Source organism: Periplaneta americana, chromosome 8 (genome assembly GCF_040183065.1).
Source record: "Periplaneta americana isolate PAMFEO1 chromosome 8, P.americana_PAMFEO1_priV1, whole genome shotgun sequence".
NCBI lineage: Eukaryota > Metazoa > Arthropoda > Insecta > Blattodea > Blattidae > Periplaneta > Periplaneta americana.
The window spans coordinates 153,363,861-153,385,583 of record NC_091124.1 but is presented as its reverse complement, the minus strand read 5'-3'; the positions used below and the strand labels follow the sequence as shown (position 1 = coordinate 153,385,583).

The 21,723-nt window shown below is 37.1% G+C and overlaps 1 protein-coding gene across 2 annotated transcripts in view; it reads left to right on the top strand.

Moving 5' to 3' along the window:
- The window catches only part of LOC138705157 (uncharacterized), a 70,642-nt gene that overhangs the window by 19,434 nt on the left and 29,485 nt on the right, over positions 1–21,723 (top strand). For both annotated transcript variants that reach the window (XM_069833821.1, XM_069833822.1), the window contains exon 2: positions 19,256–19,327. In XM_069833821.1, coding sequence (XP_069689922.1) covers positions 19,261–19,327 — 67 coding nt within the window. In that variant the 5' untranslated portion in view covers positions 19,256–19,260. The remainder of the gene's footprint in view (positions 1–19,255; positions 19,328–21,723) is intronic.

Sequence of the window (21,723 nt, the reverse complement as noted above, 5' to 3'; positions counted from 1 at the left end):
TTTTTAGAAAAACCAATCTCTGGCATACATTAAAACTGGTAGATGAACATTATATAGTTAAAGTTTTGTTAATATTTTATAACTTGACTACTAATGCTTCCCTAAATATAAAATATGTAACGCATAAAAACGAACATATTTGGTCTGGAGAAACATCTATGAGAGGAAGGTGGTGACTACTAAATCAAATTGGTGAGTAGAAAAATTAAAGTAGAAATCTTTTTATTATAGGTTCATGTATTGTAATAGTTAGAAGGTTATAATAATATTTTATGTGATTTTCAAAAGTGCCTCCGGAAATTGTGGACAAATCTCCGGATTTTTTTCATTACGACCTCCGGAAATATTTTTTCAAGATCTGGCAACACTGTTTGCAAAGGAAAGTGTCTTGCGACGATTCAAAAGAATAGTTGGAATCGCAGACTGGGAAGAATCGTGAACTCGTTGACGATTCAAAAGAATAGTTGGAATCGCAGACTGAGAAGAATCGTGAACGAATCGTTAGAATCGATTCGTAATGTGTGATTGAATCGTTGGAATCGACTTCTGAAAAAGAATCGTGTTGCCCAACTCTAGCAGGTAGTAATTTCATAATGGTCCTGAAGACAGAGGCACTTGTCACTGTGTTTGTCAAAAATAACTGCCACATAGCCTATTGGGCTAATCGTGAACTATGTACAACTATTTGCTTTAGGTTTAGATGAACGGGAACAGAATGAATTATTTTTTTCCACCCTCACCCATTGTCGATATACCGTTAAAGCAATAAAACTGAAACTTGTAACTAATCCCCAGCAAAAGCAACCCCAGCTCAATTGGTACGAGAATTCCAAGTGGTACAGTAAAAGTTTTGTGTGTGTAGAAAGTTCCTTTTTGAAATAATTAGTGTTCTGTTATATTTTTATTTATCCTATTGTATTTATGAAGAGTTAATGTTCATTAGTTACGGATAAAGAAATTATAAATTTATTTGAGAAGCCTTTCCATGCTCGAATTGTAGATGAGACATTTATTATAGTGAAAAATGGACGGCCAATTCTCCATCTCACGAACTTCAAATCAGAGAACGAAACTTGCATGCGAAATTTTAATCCCGATCTGTATAATAAAACTGTCTGGTTATGCGGTTCTGAAGTAAATTATTCTGTTGACCCTGTCGGACACAATGAGAGCGAGGACTCTAAGAATCGCGGCAACTATGTTGAACTTTTACATTTACTTGCCGAATTTGACGGTAAATTAAAACATCATTTTGCAACCTCAACAGTTTTCACTTGAACATCACTCAATTCAAAATGACTTAATTCAAAGCATTGGCGCAGTTATGATTCAGGAAATCAAGTCACAAATTAAGACAACAAAATTCGTATCAATTATGGTAGATGAGACTTCAGGTATTACCAGTTTATCTCAGTTATCTACAGTGTTGCGTTACATTCTGTAAGGTGACGTTCTTGTGGAAAGATTTCTAGGGTTCAGTGACGTCAGTTCTGATCGAAGTACAGCAAAACTAGCGAATCTGGTTATGGACGTTCTAGATAGATTTGAATGTAGAGATAAACTGATTGCCCAGCCTTATGACCAGGCTTCGAGACTTTGGACCCGATACAATAAGTTTACTGTGCATGCACTATAGGTTGTTGACTCGCTGCAGGTAGATAGAGATGTGTTGAGGTAACAACGTTGCTGTTTAGAGTAGAGTACAGTAGTACGGGGAAACACACATATGTACATTCTGAAAGTAAATATACATTACACAATGATAATGTCAAAAGAATGCGAAAAGCATTTATTCTCCTGTCTTTTATAAGCATTTGTGTTTAATTACACACAGTGTTAATGGTGGAAATAAGCATGTAGCAATTTTAATTTTTTCATTTATCCTATTGGTCATCTTTAGGAAGTGCAGTTACAGTACCGAATTGCAATGTACCTACTACAAGATACATTCTCAGTGTCTCAAACGTAAATCTTTTTCGGTTATTTGCCAAAGTTTGTACTGTAAAAAGCTGCGCTCTACGTCGCATGACGTGATAGGAGCAAAACGAAAAAAAACCTAACATCATTGCAGTCTCTAAGAGACAGTCCTTTATTTTCGGTTGACTCTATGTCCACTAATTTGCTGTTTATGTTACACAATGTTCCATATCCGTTATTTTTTTACTTAAAATTGATTTCCACTTCTGTTTTACACGTTCGGTAACTGGTGTACTTGATGTCTCATTAATTCTCTGCATCATTTTCTAAATTAATTTGAGGGCTTCCGGCATCTCTTGTTCTGACTTTTCTAACCGTGTAATAGTTTCAGACACAGTTTGTATGAAAACCAAATTATTCGTCAGAACCTTCAAATCCAGAACGTTTTCCTTTGCGTATTTGTTGGCATTCATTCTACAGTAGTGCTGCTTATGATTAGGTTTTCTCCAGAGCAGTTGTTTACGCGCTTTCAATCGGAGACCTCCGGATTACCTCCGATTGATGCCGCGCAGGTTGTATATGTGCTGTGGCGCAGACATACACTTTTCGCTGAGCATTCCTTTAATCGGATCAGGTAGTGATTCGAGTCCGCTGACGTCTGCGTATCTTTTAAAATAAGTTGTAATTTGTTGTTTATTCTCTCTTTTTTTGTTAATATCTCTCTCTTTTTCTTCGGCTCTTTTTTTTTCTTGTTTTGCTTGAAGTGCTACGTTAGCTGACAGATTTTTTTCTAGTTTTAAAATTCATAGTATATGTGGAAAGGCGTATTAGTTTTATGTTATTGATCAAATTAATAACATTCAATCTAACTGGAAAACTAACGCAGAAGTAAAGCTTTTCAGTAGCTAATGTAAACATGTATACTGTAGTTCTCCTAGAAACTCTCGTTTAATCGCAAACAGTGTTTGTCAATTATTATTATAATCGGTTTAATTTAACGTAAAATATATTGAGGGAGCTTCAGAATAGAGCAAAAGAAACGTGGGCTATCAATGGGTTAAAATTTACTGTCCAACATAATTTATTCAGATTCTTCACAGGACAGGATTGTGATTATTGTGTTAAAGGGTGTCAGTATTTGAACTGCCTCTTCTAAAACGCGCCACTTTTTCTCTGTAATAAAAATATAAGCGGATATCAACTTAAGAATAATTCTAATTATATTATTACCAAATGTTTTAGTTCCATTCAGAAACTCAATATTTTAATCCAGACAGTAAAATATAACTCAAGTTGTCTAAACAGCAAAATATAACTCACGTCGTCTTTTAAATATTCCATACGTTTTTATTGCCTCGAAAGTTACGTTTTAGAGAAATTTCATGACTTTTTCCTATACTGTGGGCCTTTGGGAACAATAGCACTTAAACAATTTAAAAAGAAATCGTATCAAATGGTTTGCGTAATTGTTTGCATCAAGTTCGCGTTTGTGCGATCGCTTCAAATGGTCTAACACATTCGAAGTTCCACCACTCTTAGAGTAAATTCGCCCACAAAGTTTACAATGTGCGACTTTATTATTACATTCAACTAAATTAAAGAATTTCCATGCGACGGATATCCGATTTTGTGTCATTTTATTCCACTCACAACTACCGTCAGTTTGTACGCGTCGGTCGTCCTTGAGCTAACTGTCGCTTTGCTCCGAACCACCGCATCCCTCCGTATGTCCCCTGTTCCACCTACGGTAGTACGGGAGGTCGGGGCAAGTTCGGCACGTTAAGCTAAACGCTTACATAAGTACAATAAAAAGACAATTTATGTTTCAAAATCTTAATGATAAATACACTTGATATATTTATATCATGTATATGGATCAGAATTTACAAAAAAGTGAAGCACTGAATTAAAAACAAAAATAAATTAAAGACGCTACATTTGCCGAAGTTGCCCCGCACTCTGGGGCAACTTCGTCAGTATTTGTATCCTCAACAAAATAGCTTATTTCCGAGTTCAGATTTCATTTACAACATAACAAACTCTCATAGGACTAAATTTAATATCTGAACATATCACAAATGAAGTGCCCAAATAAATTTTTCATGTCCGTACATGTTAATATGCCCATCATATGTGTGGCTAATCTTTGTTTAGACAGTTTTTTGACTTCATGAAAGCCTCAAGTCAGACAGATCCAGCCATCTTCTGCGAATCCGAAGGCTATTCTTCGAAATTCCACTCTAGACTTTCCGAAAAACATTTTCTGCAGATAGATTGCATGCTGCTTCAAATTTTCAGCCATATCTGAAGCAAGCACTCTTTTAAACCTGACTTTATTTTATACACCTGATGCTGAAAGATCTACTTTCAACGAATACTGAAGTGTAGTTCATGGCACTCCATAATTTTTTCGGCAGATGTCAGGCTTATCTTCTCTTATTATGCTCACATAGAGCTTTCTTGAGTGCGTCCTGGTCATATTTGTTTTCAGTTTTCCACTTGTAATTTAAAACCATTTAACTGGTAATAAATAGGCAACTAAAATGTACCAGGGTCACTCCAAAAAGTAATGCACAACATTTTTTTAATTTATTTTTACTCTACACATTTGCAATTTATGGAGGCCATAGATACCACCTTCCCGTTTGTATTCATTTTTAATTTAAGTCGTTCTCGTTAGTGGCTCCATGATAGGACTCCTTCAAGATGGTTGTTGTACTTGACATTCGTCAGAAGCAACGTGCTGTTATCGAGTTCCTGTGCTGTGAAAACGAGACTGTGGGAAAAATTTACAAGAGGTTGAAAAAGGTGTATGGAGATGCAGCTGTCGATTGCAGTACGGTTAGTCGATGGGCAAGCAGATTATCTGGTGAAAGTGGACAAGCCAATATTCGGGATACTCCTCGCAGCGGCAGACCCTGCACTGCACGAAGTCCTGACAATGTGCAGCGTTTTGGCAACATGGTTGTGGCTGACAAACGAGTATCAGTGAAAGAATTGTCACTCCAAGGTTTGTGCCAGGTGGGTTCCGAGGATGTTGACAGAAGCCCACAAAGAACCCCGAAAAAAAATGTTCAGGGAACTTTTAGACAAGTATGAGAATGTTGTGTTGATGACTTTCCTACAAGAATTGTGAAAGGAGATGAAACATGGCTCCACCATATTCAACCGAAGACAAAGAGGCAGACAATGGAGTGGCATCATGCTAATTCACCAAAGAAAAAGAAATTCAAAACTGCGCCTTCAGCAGAAAAAGTTATGGCTACTGTGTTTTACAATTCAGAAGGGCTCTTGCTTGTGGACATCATGCCACACGGAACCACCATTAATTCTGACGTGTATGTGGCAAATGTCAAGAAACTTCAAGACTGAGCCGTGTTCGACCACATCGGGAGAAGCAGAATGTTCTGCTAATAGCAAGACAACGCACGGTCACATGTCAGTCACAAGATCACATACCAGATCAGAAAACTTGGATGGGCAACACTGAAACAGCCGCCTTACAGTTCTGATTTGGAACCATGCGATTACCATCTGTTTGGTAAACTGAAGGAATCTCTTTGCGGAACGAGTTTTGAAGATGACGACTCCCTCGTGCACGGTGCTAAAGAGTGGCTCAAACGTGGTGGTTCAGACTTTTGTCTTGTAGATATACAGACCCTTGTTCCAATGTGGAGTAAGCCAGTTGAAAGGAACAGGGATTATGTGGAAAAGTGACATTTTGTTCCTAAAGGATGTATGTACGTTCTGTGAAAATAGTTTAGCTATAGGATAAAATGTAATTTTCAAATATTGTGCATTACTTTTGGAGTGACCTTCGAATAATTGCTTTAAATTACTTTAAATGTTATAATTACTTATTTTATATAGTTAACAAACAATACAGAAACACTATCCTCTTCCTCTTTTCCATGGGGCAAGATCGGCAGCTTACTGCCGAAGTTGTCCCAATTGGCAAAAAAAATTATTAATCAGTACCCTTACTAAAGGCTTGCAACCAGCTTGCCAAGCTCATAGTCTGATACAGATTTAGTCGTTCTAAATAATGATGCCACTCACTAATATCGTCAATGTTATCATTACGAGTTCTTTAAGATATACAAAATCATAATTACAATAAGCCATGAGTTAAAAAAATATATTTGCCTGTCAGATCTACAACTATCTCTCCATACCACACAAGGGTTATTCACAGCAAGAGGCCATGTTTTCTCAATACACTACCCTCTGAACAAGCTCTTATTTGCTCAGGTCTTCGAAACAAATGCTATGACGAAGTTGCTCCTAGTGCCGAACTTGCCCCGATCTCCCCTACCGCAGATCACCAGTGGAGAGCTTTATTCGTAATCTCCGATTCCTCCGCGGTAGTAGTCACTCCGATGAGCAGCACTGTTCAACAGTACCCCCTCCCACTGTACGCTTTACCACTATACTCAGAACGTCGTTATGCGGATTTCCCTCTGAACTGCTCTATCGGGTCCGAAGTCTCGAAGCCTGCTTGTCACGGAGCTGCTGTTATGGCAGGTCAACTATAATAAGGCGAAGATTAAGAAAATCATTGCTGTGGCAATTTTTATACAGTTACGCATACATGTTGAATTTAGTGTTGTCTCAATCTGTTTGCTGTATTAGTGCTTGCCGTATATTTTTTGCTACAATTAGCGGCTTTGTGTCATTTTTAGCTCTTCAACAAAGATAACTAACTTGTTGGACGAATTCCTCCAAAAACGATTCCCTCGACTTGTCCCTACGAAGTAGAACTATTTCAGTTGATTAATACAAATTCTTTCCCAATATCGTGATCAACTAGAAGAATTATTTGAGGCCATCCTAGAATTCCCTGGAGATTGGGATAATGTTGTTTTAAAGGAAGCAGATGGATATCTAACCAAGTTACGTGATTTTCAATTTAATTTTTTTCTGAACTTATTTTAAGACATGTACTCTTTTACGGATGTGCTATACAATATTATACAATCGAGGTGTTTAGATATTACTTACTGTTCAAAGAAAATTCATAACTTGAAGGAAACTTTACTTTCATAACGTAACAACGGCTTTGAAAATATTTGGCAAGAAACGCAGCAGTCACGTGAGCTACCGAAGAAAAGACGAAAGCAAGACAGTGTTGTTAACAGGGCAAGAAGAATATAAGAGACTTTATTGTGAAATCTATAACACGGTAACACTGCACCTTCAAACACATTTTGCTTCACTGCCAGAATTATATTTTCTGGAGCTCATCGATTGCTCAAAATTTTCCCGTAGCAACAATTTTCCCAGTTAGAGAAAGTGTACGGCAAAGTTTTTGATTTCGTGCGATTGAAAGCTGCAATCAGAGGCCTTTATAATTCTGAGCATTTCAAGGGAAAGGGTTTGGGAGATATTCACCAGTGTCTAATTTCAAACAGCCTTCACAACGATCTGCAGGAACTTAATAAATTGTGTGAATTATTTAGGACTATTTCTTCAACTACATCATCAGTAGAGGGTTCGTTTTCGGCTTTGAAACGTATAAAAACCTTCTAGAGAAATTCTCAAGGGCAAGAACGTTTGACTGAATTGGCAATGATGTCAATTGAAAAATATATATTCTTAGACATGAAAGTCAAACCTGCCTTCTTTGACAAAATCACTGAGGAGTTCTGCAAAAAAGACTAGGTTGGTGTAATTTTCCTTCAAACAATAGGTGATTGTTATCATTTTTAATGACTGAAGAAAAGCTGTTAATGTAACTTATATAGTACTATGTACATTGGTATTTATTTTTACAGTATGTTTTAATTTTTAAATGCGTTAGATATTAAAATTTGCATGTTATGAAGAATATCATGATAATTTTTAAATTTCTGATTGATGTAAGCCTATATTGTATTATATGAACAATATCAATAGATACCTAGTTATTAGGGTCTGTGCTTCTTAAGATAAATCTTTTTGTGTTGCATGCCCTAGCTCAAAGGTTTGAATTCTACAATTGTTAAAAATGTTGCGTTTTGAAAATAAATTTCACTCCAAAACAATCGTGACGTAAATTTTCTCCTGCTGCATTGATTTTTGCTTTGGTATTTTGCAGACAGTTACAAAATATGATGCTGTAAGCTTACATGTTTCCCAAAAGGTCCAACCCGAATTCAGATCTTCAAGGAAGTCTCTCTTGACTTTGTTCTTCCTGCACAGTCTGTGTTGACGAGACGAAGGTCTGTTCTGCTGCTCTGCATTATGCCGAAAACTTCGACTGTGCAAGAATTGTCTGAAGATGAAGCAGCTTCGTTTCGAGGGGTGAAAAAAAAATACTCTTTTGTCCCATTTCCCAAATGGTTTCTCTTTCACAGTATCTAATTATGGTATGTTGCCTACGATAAAAATCCAACCTGCAAAAGGGTAGTAGTAATACTAATACACTGGCCGGAAGAAAAGGGGAACATTTTTAAATCTTTAGTAGCAACTAAATCAATTGTATATTCATCAACAGTTATGGTAAAAATTTATCTGCGTCAATTTTGAACTTCTAGAATACAAACACTTTAAGTTAAACTTTGATAGCGATGTCTGCTACGTATGCCTAATAACATTAAAAACTTTGTTTCTGCGTAGAAGATGTTAAATAAATTGAATATCTAGGAAAAAAAATTAATAACGCAAAATTTATGAGTTCATTGTTGCGTTTTTCATTTTATATAAGACACCCATTTTGTGTTTTTTTCAAATATGCCTCTCTCATCTCATGAAGTAGTAACTGCAGTGGCACTGGTGAAAAACGGCCCCATTCTTCGACACGTTGGCCTGACGTTGAATGCAGCCCCTCTACAGTGCATAGGGCACTGTATCGCTTTTGGGAAACTCAGCAGTACACTAGGAGACCAGCGAATAGGGATTACATAGAATGGACACTGAGCGAATTTTGCTGTTTTATTTTTCTGTGCGCATACGCTCAGTCGGCGTTTAGTTCCTCTTTCAAACGCTAGAGCGTAGTATAATCGAACACACGCTAGAGTTCCTCAATAATAATTGAATATAAGAGTTGAGACACAGGATCCAAACATCGCCTACCTTGTTGCATAATCCAATAACGACTTTGCTTCCAATAAATTCAAGTTAACTTTTTTCTTATTTCTCAGTAATAAACTACTGTAGATGTAATAATAATTTTTATGTTTTATATACGGGGACATCACTTTATTTTTACTTCAATTTTTATTGTACCTGAGTTTCTGAATGTACTTCACTCCACCCTCTCTACTAGTAAACTTCCAACCGTCCTTAACACAGAACCAAGGCCGTTTATGCAGTCAAAGTCGCCTTACGGTCATAGTAAACAGTACTGGGTTAGTGAGTATAGTACATTCCAGAAATATGTTTGCGTTTTCCAATGACAAAAGAGCTTTCAATATTGAATCATATTTTCGCACAGGTACTATCGTCCGTTTGCCTACGTCGCATTCTGGTTTCCCCCACCGGCTTCTGCTCACCCCTCTGTAAAGGCTAAAGTCGACAGCAATTCGGAAGGCGGTAGTCTGCTAGCGTTTGCGTCGAGAGAGACAGATAGCGAGAACAAGGCGCGGACAACATTGCCACTTCGTACTTCATGCGCACGTGCAACACAAATAGCGCAGGAGAGAATTTAAATTATCAAAAGACAATAATGACCTTAGACGTTGATTACTCTAAGCATGACACCAAACAAACCCTCTTTCCTTCGCTAACAATATTCTTTGCACTGTTCTTAATCCCACACCACATGCTTCTATAGTTGTTTCTTGCACGTTGGCAACGTTGCAGCCAGCATCAAGATGGCCGGCAGCGTTCTGTTCGTCAACGTTTTTAAAATAATAGTACACCTTAAACACTATTTTCCGCGCCTACCTGTGCAATACTTGTCTTTTTACAGTCTCTTCTTCCATTTATTTATCTTAAACACACACAGTAAATGTTAGTTTTACTTATTCAATGTATTGAAACACTTACACTTGAACAAACGAACTCGGGAAGGACTTGTTATAAACTGATTCCGATTGGTTCTACTGTACAAGCTTTTGACGTCACATACCAGACATGCTACGGCGCATATATCAGCCGACCGCCTTCCGAACTGCCGTCTAGTCTAGTGGCTGGGTTGTCTTAACTCTTTTCTAAAAAGATTAATTTCTGTTAGGAATTTGACGTCTACGTAATATTATACAACTGTTTAAAATAACTTAAATAAAAAGGCCTCGTTAAGTAATTAACTGTCACGTGATTTCCCCCCTTTCTACGACCCTGCGACAAAACCACTTGGAGAGACAGTAGATAGCATGTCTGAGTAATTTTATCTTTTCGGATCGGACAGAAGTGAAGACTGAATTTACAGTACGTAAGGTACTCTTTTATAGAGTAGGTACAGAATTATTTCAACATGAGTTACTAGTACGAAGGACGAAACTGGTAATTGAAACTAGTTACAATAGTCTACAGTGCGGCAATATGCACAAACGAACTGAAGCCTGTATCGAAATGAACGGTCACCATTTTCAAAAATGTGTTTAAATATCCATATTATGATTATTTTTCAATTTAACTTCATTCTCTATATTGTACGCTAATGTGCTGTAGACAGTATAGAGTATAATATAACTGCATAATGAATACGTGCGAGTGGATAGCTCAGTTCGTGAGTAAAAACACTTATTGTTAATACAGTACTGTATTTTGATTAAACAAAAACCCAGTGAAAATGATCAAACTCAAAATCGCTCTATTTCCTCATTTACGTAAATGAATGAACTACTTTTCTTCTCTCCTGTACCTAGTAAAGTGATTTGTTTGTATTTTACGCCAGTATCATCGAACTCCAGTCGTGGAAGGGGATAGGAAACGGTGTTTCCGGTTTTCAACCGTCGATCCAAAGATATAGCCAGGTTAATATTAGAAATGTTAGTAAAAATAAAATGATGTTCCTATATAATAAATTATATTAATAATTCATGAAATTTCCATAATTAAATGTTACCTGGAAACATTAAAAATGTTACGTGTTTTTTGCCGGTCAGTGTAGTTACATTAGTAAGTAGAGTAGTAGTATAGTAGTAGTAGTAGTAGTAGTAGTAGTAGTAGTAGTAGTAGTAGTAGTAGTAGTAGTAGTAGTAGTAGTTTGTTTAATGACGCTTTCAACTGCAAAGGCTATTCGGCGTCGTAATTCAACGTAAGAAATGACGGACGAATTTTGCATGGATTCTTCTATAAGGGACAGGGTTTTTTTTGACGTGCCGTAAATCTAGCTCTGCGTCCTTCCTGGAGGAAACATGCTATCGCCCTTTAAATTTAGTTGTTCTGGGCAGGATCTGAATTCGCGAACCTTGGATCTAGCGGTCAGCATAATAACTGTAAGATCATTGAGAATGACTTAGAAAAAGGAGGGGAGATATTGGCGCCATGATTGAAGATCGTTGATAATAACACGGAACAACTGGGAAGGTGGGAATTGATGTGTCATATGGGGCAGAAACATGGACATTACGACGAAGTGAAGACGAGAAGTGAATAGAAGATATGGAGAAGAATGGAACGTGTGAAGTGGACAGACGGAATAAGAAATGAAGCTGTGTTGGAAAGAGTGGGTGAAGAAAGAATGATGCTGAAACTGATCAGGAAGAAGAAAAGGAATTGGTTGGGTCACTGGATGAGAAAAAACTGCCTACTGAAGGATGCACTGAAAGGAATGGTGAACTGGAGAAGAGTTCGAGCTAGAAGAAAATATCAGATGATAAACGACATTAAGATATATGGATCATATGAGGAAACGAAGAGGAAGGTAGAAAATAGGAAAGACTGAAGAAAGCTGGGTTTGCAGTGAAAGACCTGCCCTTGGGCAGAACATTAAATGAATGAATGAAGAACAAACTTGCAATGTCAGCATGTAAAAAAAATGTCTAATACAGACTGAAGAATGTTTAATTGATTGTTTTAGGCATGAATCCATAAGTTGAAGTTTCTTTCAAACATGTTCGATTGAATCTTTTTTCTGTTATACAGACCATTTTGTGTAATAAGTAATGAAGCGTTAAAAAGCTGTTACCTTAAAGAAGATAAGTTGAACGTACCGGAAACATTTAATTAGTAGCAACTTCAACAACAACAACACAATCATTCTTGGAAATAAAGTCCAGCTTTGTGCTAATAATTTAACTTAGTAGGCTATAAATAGCATTTTTCGAACTGAAGGGGAAAAAACTATTGTAATGTCGTCTATACTTAACCAAAATTATATATATATATATATATATATATATATATATATATATATGCCATCCAAGTAAAAAATTAATCATCAACCGAAATAACTGGTAATCGGAAGTTGTACCTAATGTTTGAACTATAGAGGCTAAACTCTAAGCGAAAACATCTCTAAGGCCCGGTTCACACGAGCGGAATGTCTGCGGAACGGCAGCCGTGCGGCAGCCGCACCATTGTGAGGCCACACGAGGGGATGAAAGACGGACGGAAGGATTTGAGGTGGACAGTCGCCATATATGCTAATCACCGTGCAGTACTAGTGTACTTCGAAATGCAATTATTGATAAGAAAAGTAAAGATTGAGTACATCCAACAGTTAACAGTCCTTTATTACAAGGAACTTTTTATGTGTTGTTTAACTAGTTGCGCAAGGAGGAATCAGTTTATTTTAATTAACTTCAAAATGACATTTCCCAGCTTCGATGAATTGTATCGTACTCTGAAAAATGCCTTCAGAAAGAATATATTACGTAAGACTGGCTATACCTCCAATAGAATGCTTTCTATAACATTTATGGGAAATTAATACCAATAGTTGTATGCATTTAAGTGTTGAAATGAAACTGTAATAAGTAATAAGTGCATTTAATTTCGAATTCACTTTGGAGAAAATATATTACTGTACGTACATTACCGGTACTTCAGTAGAAGGTAAAGAGAGAGGAATTAGAAGGAATTATCAATAATAAATAGAGTTTACTGGAATGAAATATTAAGGTTACCGTTTGTTTTATTTTCAGAAACTGAAATGTTTTTAGTGTTATCACTTTTTATTAAAAAGTAGACCTACATAGAGAAATTAATGAAGTAAAAAGTAAATGTAATAAATTAAAATAATTTATATAATATTGTATAGGCTTATGCGAGAAATATTTGACAAGGACTATTTATTAACACATTTCCTTTGTGCGTCGGAATGTTCCATGAAAGTGAGAAACAGTGCACAACAAATTTCATACCATGCTGAACATTTTTTGTTTCTGTCCTTGTACTCTTCATTTTGAATGTCCTAAATATAAGACCTTTTCTCATTCTCGATCACAAACACCTGAACGTCAACTTTCTCTACATCCATATCACTCATTGAATACAATCACAATGCGCAATGCACCACTACAAGTTAAAAAATTGCAACAGCCAGTACTACAATACACGTGTGATATGTCGACTGTGATTCAACCAGACATTACAGAGGGTTTTTCTCGGGGTACTCCGTTTCCCTCTATCATTCCACGAACACTCTCCACCTTCCCCTCATATATCATCTGCAATAGTAAAAAATAGATAGAGTGAAGTTATGGAGGTAGTAGAGCTTACGGACTTCCGATCCTGATATAGGAAGGGTTTGGGGCTCATCAGCCCGTATGCCTGGCTATATCAGGGCTCAGATAGGATGCCTATCTGTCAGTCGACGATGACAGGAAGAGCTTGGGGCTCCGGCACCTGAGACTTATCAGGCTACTCGTCCGTGAAACGGGACCTAGCTCTATTAGGGGCTGATGCAGGATGACCCACCTATCAGCACCTGTCAATCATTGTTCTTTCTGACATCAACACAGTACTGTTGACTGGAATTTCCAAGTGAGAATGGATGTGATATTATATTGCTAGAGATTAAAATATCTTTATAAACAGTATCAATAAAATTTTTAATCTTGAGTACAGTAGTTTTTAACATAGGTGCATATTATAATCGCCAGTAACTTTTCTGAATTTTAAGATATAAAAATTGAAGTGATTATTATATTCCAATAAATACGGTAGCTTTTGGTTGACCAAAGTAGAATAACGATTAGCACATAAAATTTCCATGCACAGCCTTTTCAGCTTCAAGTAAGGGTACGAACAAGACATGGAAGCGGGTTCTGTACTAGGAGGTTCGTTCCATAACAAGAACACAGTGGTAAACAGAGCAGGCGGCGTTGCAACGTGCAGTCTTGTGGTGATAGTGAGTATACTATATAACGGTCGGTGCACACAGTCGAAGTGGGTGCAACATGTGGCGTCCGTGGGAAGACCCGTCAAGTGAAATAGTTGTAAATAATAGTAATGAGTGTCAATCAAATGTATCCCCCATAGGTAGGGGAAAGCCTGTTCACAAACAAGCTGCGCATATTATTAAAAATGTTTTCACATATTTTGAAAATGCTGGAAACCAATCACCACTAACGGAGACAGTTAATGCGACAGGAGTACCATTATCGACAGTGAAAAGAATAATTTCACTAGACTTGTCAGGTTTCGAAACCCCGACAAAGAAATACAGAGTGTGTAAAAAAAACTGTCCAAAAACGACGATATTGATCGTGATTTGATTCGGTCAACCATTACTTCACAGCGGTAGAAGCTCATGTTACTAGCTACTTATAGTACAATCCAAGTATTTGAAACTATCCACTTGTTCCAATGGCTCATTTTGAATACGTACGTTTGATTTCTTTATTTTTCTTCCGATAACTATGATCTTCATCTTGTTTGCATTTATCTCCACACTGCTCACAGCTGTCATTTAACTCCATTAGCATATCCCTTAATAATAATCTCCTCTTCTGCTGACAACACCATACCATTAGCAAATTGCAGTTTTCCTTAGAAAAAAAAATGTGTAGCTTCCATTTGCTTTCGCACCTTAAAAGTTCCCATGGGCTCTCAACATGGAGTGAGGGGAATGAATTTGACTAATTAGTCCCTCCGGACTTCATCAAAACTGGTGTCAGTATATCCAGAATGACAGTGAAATCTTGTGACCAAATTAACATTCGTTTCACTTTTACAATACAAGCTCAGTTTATAATGTTATCTAATTCTCAACATATAAATAGCAATTGACACTTAGAAAATGAACGAACAATAACAGATCAAGCAAACATCAGTGGCGGTGCGTCAATAAGAGCACAAGAGCACGTGAACACCTTGTTTCCATCAATACACGACTAGTTTTATTATTTAATACCGTATTGGCGTAGTGGGGATGTATAATATCTGGATCGAGTATTTTAAACTTCCCGCATAATCTTGCTTAAACTTCATATGTAAACTTGGCAACATCCGTTCACGTACAAGCCGTGCTCTTTTCAAGAAGGTTACAGAAATTTCACGCATGCGCGGAAGAAAATTGTCTTTCGCTGGTCGCTTATGACTAGTCAAGAGCACAAAGCATTAAGTGAACAGTGAATCTATCCTACAGATGTCAGATGCATCGATGCCTATCGTTTACGTGCTATATCTCGAGGAGAAAATTTAATAAGTCTGTATTTTAGCCTGCAGGTGTCAGCATCTCACTGTCGGAACGTTTACTTTATATGGATGTATGTACAGTGCTACTACAAGAGTGTAGCTTGTGAATTACTAAACTTCAGTGTCGGCATATAGCATAGTTTGGCTTTCAAAGACGTGCTGGCTGAATGTGTTGGTGGTATGAATTTAAATATCTGTATGGTGATGTATATTATTTAATAATAATATTTAATGGCATGTATTTATAGTAATCAATCTATGCGAATGGGATTACAGTAATGGTATAGGCTATAGTGTATCAGTGTGTTGGGAATCAAAATACTGTATATTACTGAACACACGCTTTTGTAAATTGTTGTATGTATTCATTTTTAACAAACGTAAACAATGAACTCTGTTCAAGTAATTTTGAAGAGTAAAGAACTGGGTAAACTGGCTTTCCAGGAAAAATTGGAAATAAAAAGACTCGGTTTCATTATTATTATTATTATTATTATTATTATTATTATTATTATTATTATTATTATTATTATTATTATATGCTGTTTTGAATTTATATACGGTTTTTTCGACAGTGAAACATTGCAATCATGATATTTCATATTAGGGTAAAAACGTACGATTTGAAATTCTCTTCGATTTTGGAACACAAAATTGTGAACACACGTAATATTTTATCACGAGCCGCCACTGAGCAAACTACACTAGTTATCACTTCATTTTGTTATCGTACTTTAGCGATATAAATAATATTCAAGTTATTATTTATTTTCTGTTATCGTTCTTTAGTGACATAAATAATACCGTATTCAAGTTATCATTTATATTCTGTTATCATTTGAGTGTTATAAATAATATTCAAGATATCATTTGTATTCTGTTATTGTTACTTAGCGTTATAAAATGTAATATTTAAGTTATAATTTTATTTTGTTATTGTTCGTTAGCGATATAAATAATATTCAAGTTATCATTTATATTCTGTCATCGTTCTTTAGCGATATAAGTAATATAAATTTAATGTTAGATTTGAAACAATATAGTTGTATAATACTAGTGTTAGTTTTTTCTTCTTATATTACTACATTATAGGCCTACTATCCTATAACACAATCAAATGAAAAAAAACTGACGAGGATTTAAACCTGAGACGTTGACATCTAAATTATCTAAATAATGTGACAGCCGGGAATCGATAGCGTCCCAGCAGCGGCGAATTTTCAGGGGAGGCAAGGGAGGCCGAGCCTCCCCTAATATTTTACCAGAACACAATATGACTAATAATTTCAGCTGAATTAAGATCACAGACAAGTTACAGCAAATGACGAACATTTTTCCTTTTACTATTCCTTTTTACTTTACTATTCACTACGACTAAGATGTAAGTTACGTAAAGTCGACCACATTCAGTTGGTGATGCCCGCTCGCTATACTGTAGATAGTGCAAATAATTCGTACTGAAAAATAACAGATAGCGCTGTAACCTGTATAGTCGACATCTAGCAGCCTGCTGTGTCTATGCGTGAGCGGGAGAGAGGAGTCGGCTACATGACGCTACTCCCCGGTAACCATGACAACAACAGTTCAACCAATAAGATAGCTGGTTGGAAGAGTGTTTAAACTTGACTAGAACGCGCGAAGGGAGCCGATTTGGAGACGTCCTACCCACCGCTGACAGCTGTACTGCTTATAGTCACGGCTGGTTTCGGCTATATTGGGAAGCTCTCTCTCTCTTTCTCTCTTCTTGGTTTTAGAAAACTGAGTCATGTGTTGTTAGTTTTCTCTCCCTGCGTAAAAGTTTTCATGTATGTTGTTAGATTTTTTCTTGTTTGCGGGTGTTCAGTTATTTTATTCTTTTGTGTTACGAGCTGTATTTACTTATACAGTATTTTAAATATATCGAGAGTTTAGAAACAAATGCAGATTTGTCTCTAGCTTCTTCTAGTAGCAGTTATTCAGTATGTTGTGACCTATTTGATCGGTTTGCGAAGAAAGAAGAACGCCCAGTTAATTTGCTGTAAAATTAGACTATGTAATAGCAATGAGCAAGCCCCGGATTCTTAGGTTCGAATCAATTTTCTTGCTATCTCGTTACTCTCGAAATATTATTTTTCTTTTTCGTTTTATGTAGCAAAGAGTAACATTCTTAAATGTAATATGACCTAAAAAGACCTAATTCGTAGGTTAGGACTTAAAGTGTCCCAAAGAGTGGCAATCTTTACCAAGCCGTTGTAATATATTAACAGTATGTTGTTTATTTCTATTTTTTTCCGGTAAAATCATACAAATTCCTAAACATAAGATTTAAAATCTTAAAACATAAATTGGAAAACCTAATTTTAATTTCTTAAAATCTATAAATTCTGCGCTTGGTAATGAGGTACGTCACAGGCCTTATATTTTTATATTCTCATCATTCACGTCATGGCCTCCTCAACTTTCAAACCCACCGTCCGCTACTGCGTCCCACAGAGGTCGGGCGAACGAGAAAACGAGCGACGGCGACACAACGGCGAAGAAGAAGACGGCGACGGCGAAGAAGGCTGCGGCCGCTCGGGTCTGGAGGGGACAGACGTAAGGGGAACGACGGCACGCTGTTCCGCGCAGAGAGGGGGAAGTAATGCGCCTGCGACTGAGGGGAGAAATCCGGAGAAGTCGAGAGGCGCAATCTTCTCGGCATCTGTAGAAATTTCCAGCGTCGTACTTTCTCGAAACTATGCTGTCTAGTGATAAATAGGAGACGCAAGTGAGCTGACAGCAGTCGTTGCTAGTTTTTGAACAACAAAAACCAGTCAATCTTGTGGCATGATGTGTCACTTGTCAGCAGTCTATAATAAGCAGTCTATAATAAGTCTATGGACGCTTCGCCACTGTTACCAATATACTATAACTGTAACACGGAGAACACTTTAATTAAAACTATAGATATCAGGCAACGTGGTCCAACAACATGTAACTAGTGATGGGTCCAACCGGCTCTTAGGCGCGAGCTAGCTCGTCAGCTCGCGCTCCCAAGAGAGAGTCGTTCAAAAGAGTCAGTTCGTTCGCGAGCTGGTTGCCAGCTCTTTCGTTCGCGAGCTGGCTGCCAGCTCGTTCGCTCACGAGAGGCTAGACCAGCTCGCGAACGACATCGTTCAAGAGCTGGTTGCGTAACATATCGAAACTGTCAATAATAGTCTAATCTATGACATTAGGAATCAGAAGGATAAAAGGGACAATTGTATTATGTTAAACAAAATAGATGAAAAAACAAAGCCTGCAACATAAACGTTATAATGTTATACGTATATTTTTCTACACACACATCAGCTGACAGCTGTTACAAAGCCGCGTAATATTAGTTCCACATCCGTCCGCTACCGGCGCGGTCTTCTCTGTCTTTCTCAAAGTAACTACAGATGTCACGTGATCATACAGTGAAGGCCATTGGTTATTCGAGAGCGGGAGTCGTGAAAAGAGCTGTGAGCTGGTTGAGAGTCGCGAGCTGAAGGAGCTGGAAGTGCCTCGCGAACGACCAGCTCTCAACGAGCGAGCTAGCTCGTTACTAGCTCGAAGAAGGGAGTCGTTCAAAAGAGTCAGTTCGTTCGCGAACGACCCATCACTACATGTAACATCGCTTATCTTCGAATTGTAGTGGAGATACCCGAAGGGAACTTAGTTTCTAGAGAGCGGCCACTTTTTCTTTTGACAGCTGTGCAGATAGGAAACCAAGGGTATTTTTATGAATGTGGGATAGAAGTCAGAATAACACGGTTCACTTAATTATTTTCTCGAAGATCACACTCTGATATGTCAAAATAGAACTACATGTACTGATTATATGTTGCAGGTTTCATGGAAGTGAAATTGTGCCTGCTAGTTGCTGTTTTACTTCAAGTTACTACCCCTTCAACATTGACAGGTGTGACATGCAAATGCATATTATCATATATTATATGTAGGCTATATACCATACTGAACAACGTTTGCAGCATATTTATGAATATTTGAACATTGTTTCTCTATGCTGTTGGGATAATAATAATAATAATAATAGAAATTAATTAACTGATTTGGCCCTTATTATTATTATTATTATTATTATTATTATTATTATTATTATTATTATTATTATTATTCGGGCAAAATCAGTTAATTAATTTATTATTATTATTATTATTATTCGGGCCAAATCAGTTAATTAATTTCTATGTGTTTGGAAAAAAGAAATAATGCTTCCTTTTCATTAAGAACTAAGATTACAATCTTTAAAATAAAAATGAAATGACTGTTACTTTTATGAAAAGTCTTGAGACCATGAAATACTAGTGTTATGAATGCTGTAACAACTGTATTTTCAGTAAAGAGGTAAACAGAGGCAGGAAAAGTAACAGTTCAAGCAGCAAGACTTCACTCTTATGATGGGAAATATATGATCATAGAAGTTTCTTAGTTTGCTGCGTTGGAGCTGGAGTGTTACTACCTGTGTTCTGATGGAAGAAAACTGGTTATAAGTGTTGCTAGTGTGGCAATTTTAAACAGACATTATGAATACTCATTATTTACAGGATTTGTCAATTTTATAACATTGATATTATTATTATTATTATTATTATTATTATTAAACAATAAAAACGTATTTTTGTATAGCTGATTTAGAATTTCAATTGAAGACAATGTAGTCATAATTGCCACTTTACTTATTAAAGGAGAAAAATTCGTTCCGGCACCAGGAATTGAATCAGGACCCTCAGCTTGGTGCGCTGAGTGCTTTTACCATCTCAGCTATGCCAGGATCCGATCCACAGTGCCGGCTGAACTCTTCTCCTTCATATCATCAATGGCCTGCTACCTGCATTTTAGACAATTATGTTGCCGAATTAGCTCTGTGATAGCGTGTTTGCCCCCAGACTAGCCGGGCCAGGTTCGATTTCCAGTGGGGTCGGAACTAGGAGAGATGGCGGTGCACAAATTCTAATCACTAAATAGTACACCAATGAGCCTGGGTTAAATCCCAAATCTCTCCACAGTGCATATGAAGGGAAGCCATATGTCACTGTTGATAGTGATTCGTCCGTCGGATGGGGATGTTAAGCCTGGCGACCCCTTGGTGCCATTTGACAGGAGTAGGCTACGTGCTGGTACCGGGTTTCCCCTTCTCCCTTCCTGACGTTCATCATCATCCTCACCCATTCCCTACACTATACTTACACGAACACTTAGCATGCACTCTCCTAGTACACGACATAACTCTTCACAGATACACATCAGGCATAACGTGGCACGCGCGTGTACACACACACACACACACACACACACACACGCACGCACATATTTTAATAAGTATCTATGTGATAACTACATATTTACATAAAGTCAGTGATTAGAAAATATTCAATAGAGGACAGGGAAGTCCTCAATAAAAATATATATATTAGCCACATTTGTTCAAATGTTCAGTTTTTTAGTTTAATGTTTAACCATTATATCCTTATGCACATGTTAAACCAAAACCCATATGTGGTAAAACTTTTAATTTAAACTGCTAAATCATTACGCATGCTACCTTTGGAAAGTAATGTAACAAATACTAATAATAATATTGTTTGTATAATGGATACCTGCAAACCGATTGGGATGTATAACATGAGTTGTAGTTTCAATTTTTGCCGCCACTGGCAATAACATTTTACTTATAATATTTCAATAGTCCCTCAATCATAGCCTATATATTGAGTTGGAAGTCTTACAATGTATTTGTCTATGGTTCAAGTAGAGGATATAGATGAGAATCGCCCAAATTACACCATATGCTTTTACCAATCCTATAGTTATAATAAAAAAAAAAAGTAAACCTTGGCATGACAGCCCAAGCCACATGTCTACGCAGAGGTGAACGATCACTCAACATCAGTATGGGGGTATCATGTGGTCAACATAATGATCAAATTTCGCTATTTAGTGTAGCTCCCCAAAATTCATCATAATGCTGGGTGGGCACCGGTACCATACACTGGCTGAAATTTCATGAGAAAATTCCTTTCCCATGAGGACTCGAACCAGCGCATATTCCATAACATGAGTCTCAGGCATTATGACATGATACCTTACACTACCTTGAATACTTACTTAAAAATGATTTTTAGAGAACCTTGGAGGTTCATTGCCGCCCTCACATAAGCCTGCCATCAGTCCCTATCCTAAGCAAGATTAATTCAGTCTCTAGCATCATAACCCACCTCCCTAAAATCCATTTTAATATTATCCTCCCATCTATGTCTTCGCCTCCCCAAAAGGTATTTTTCCCTCTGGCCTCCC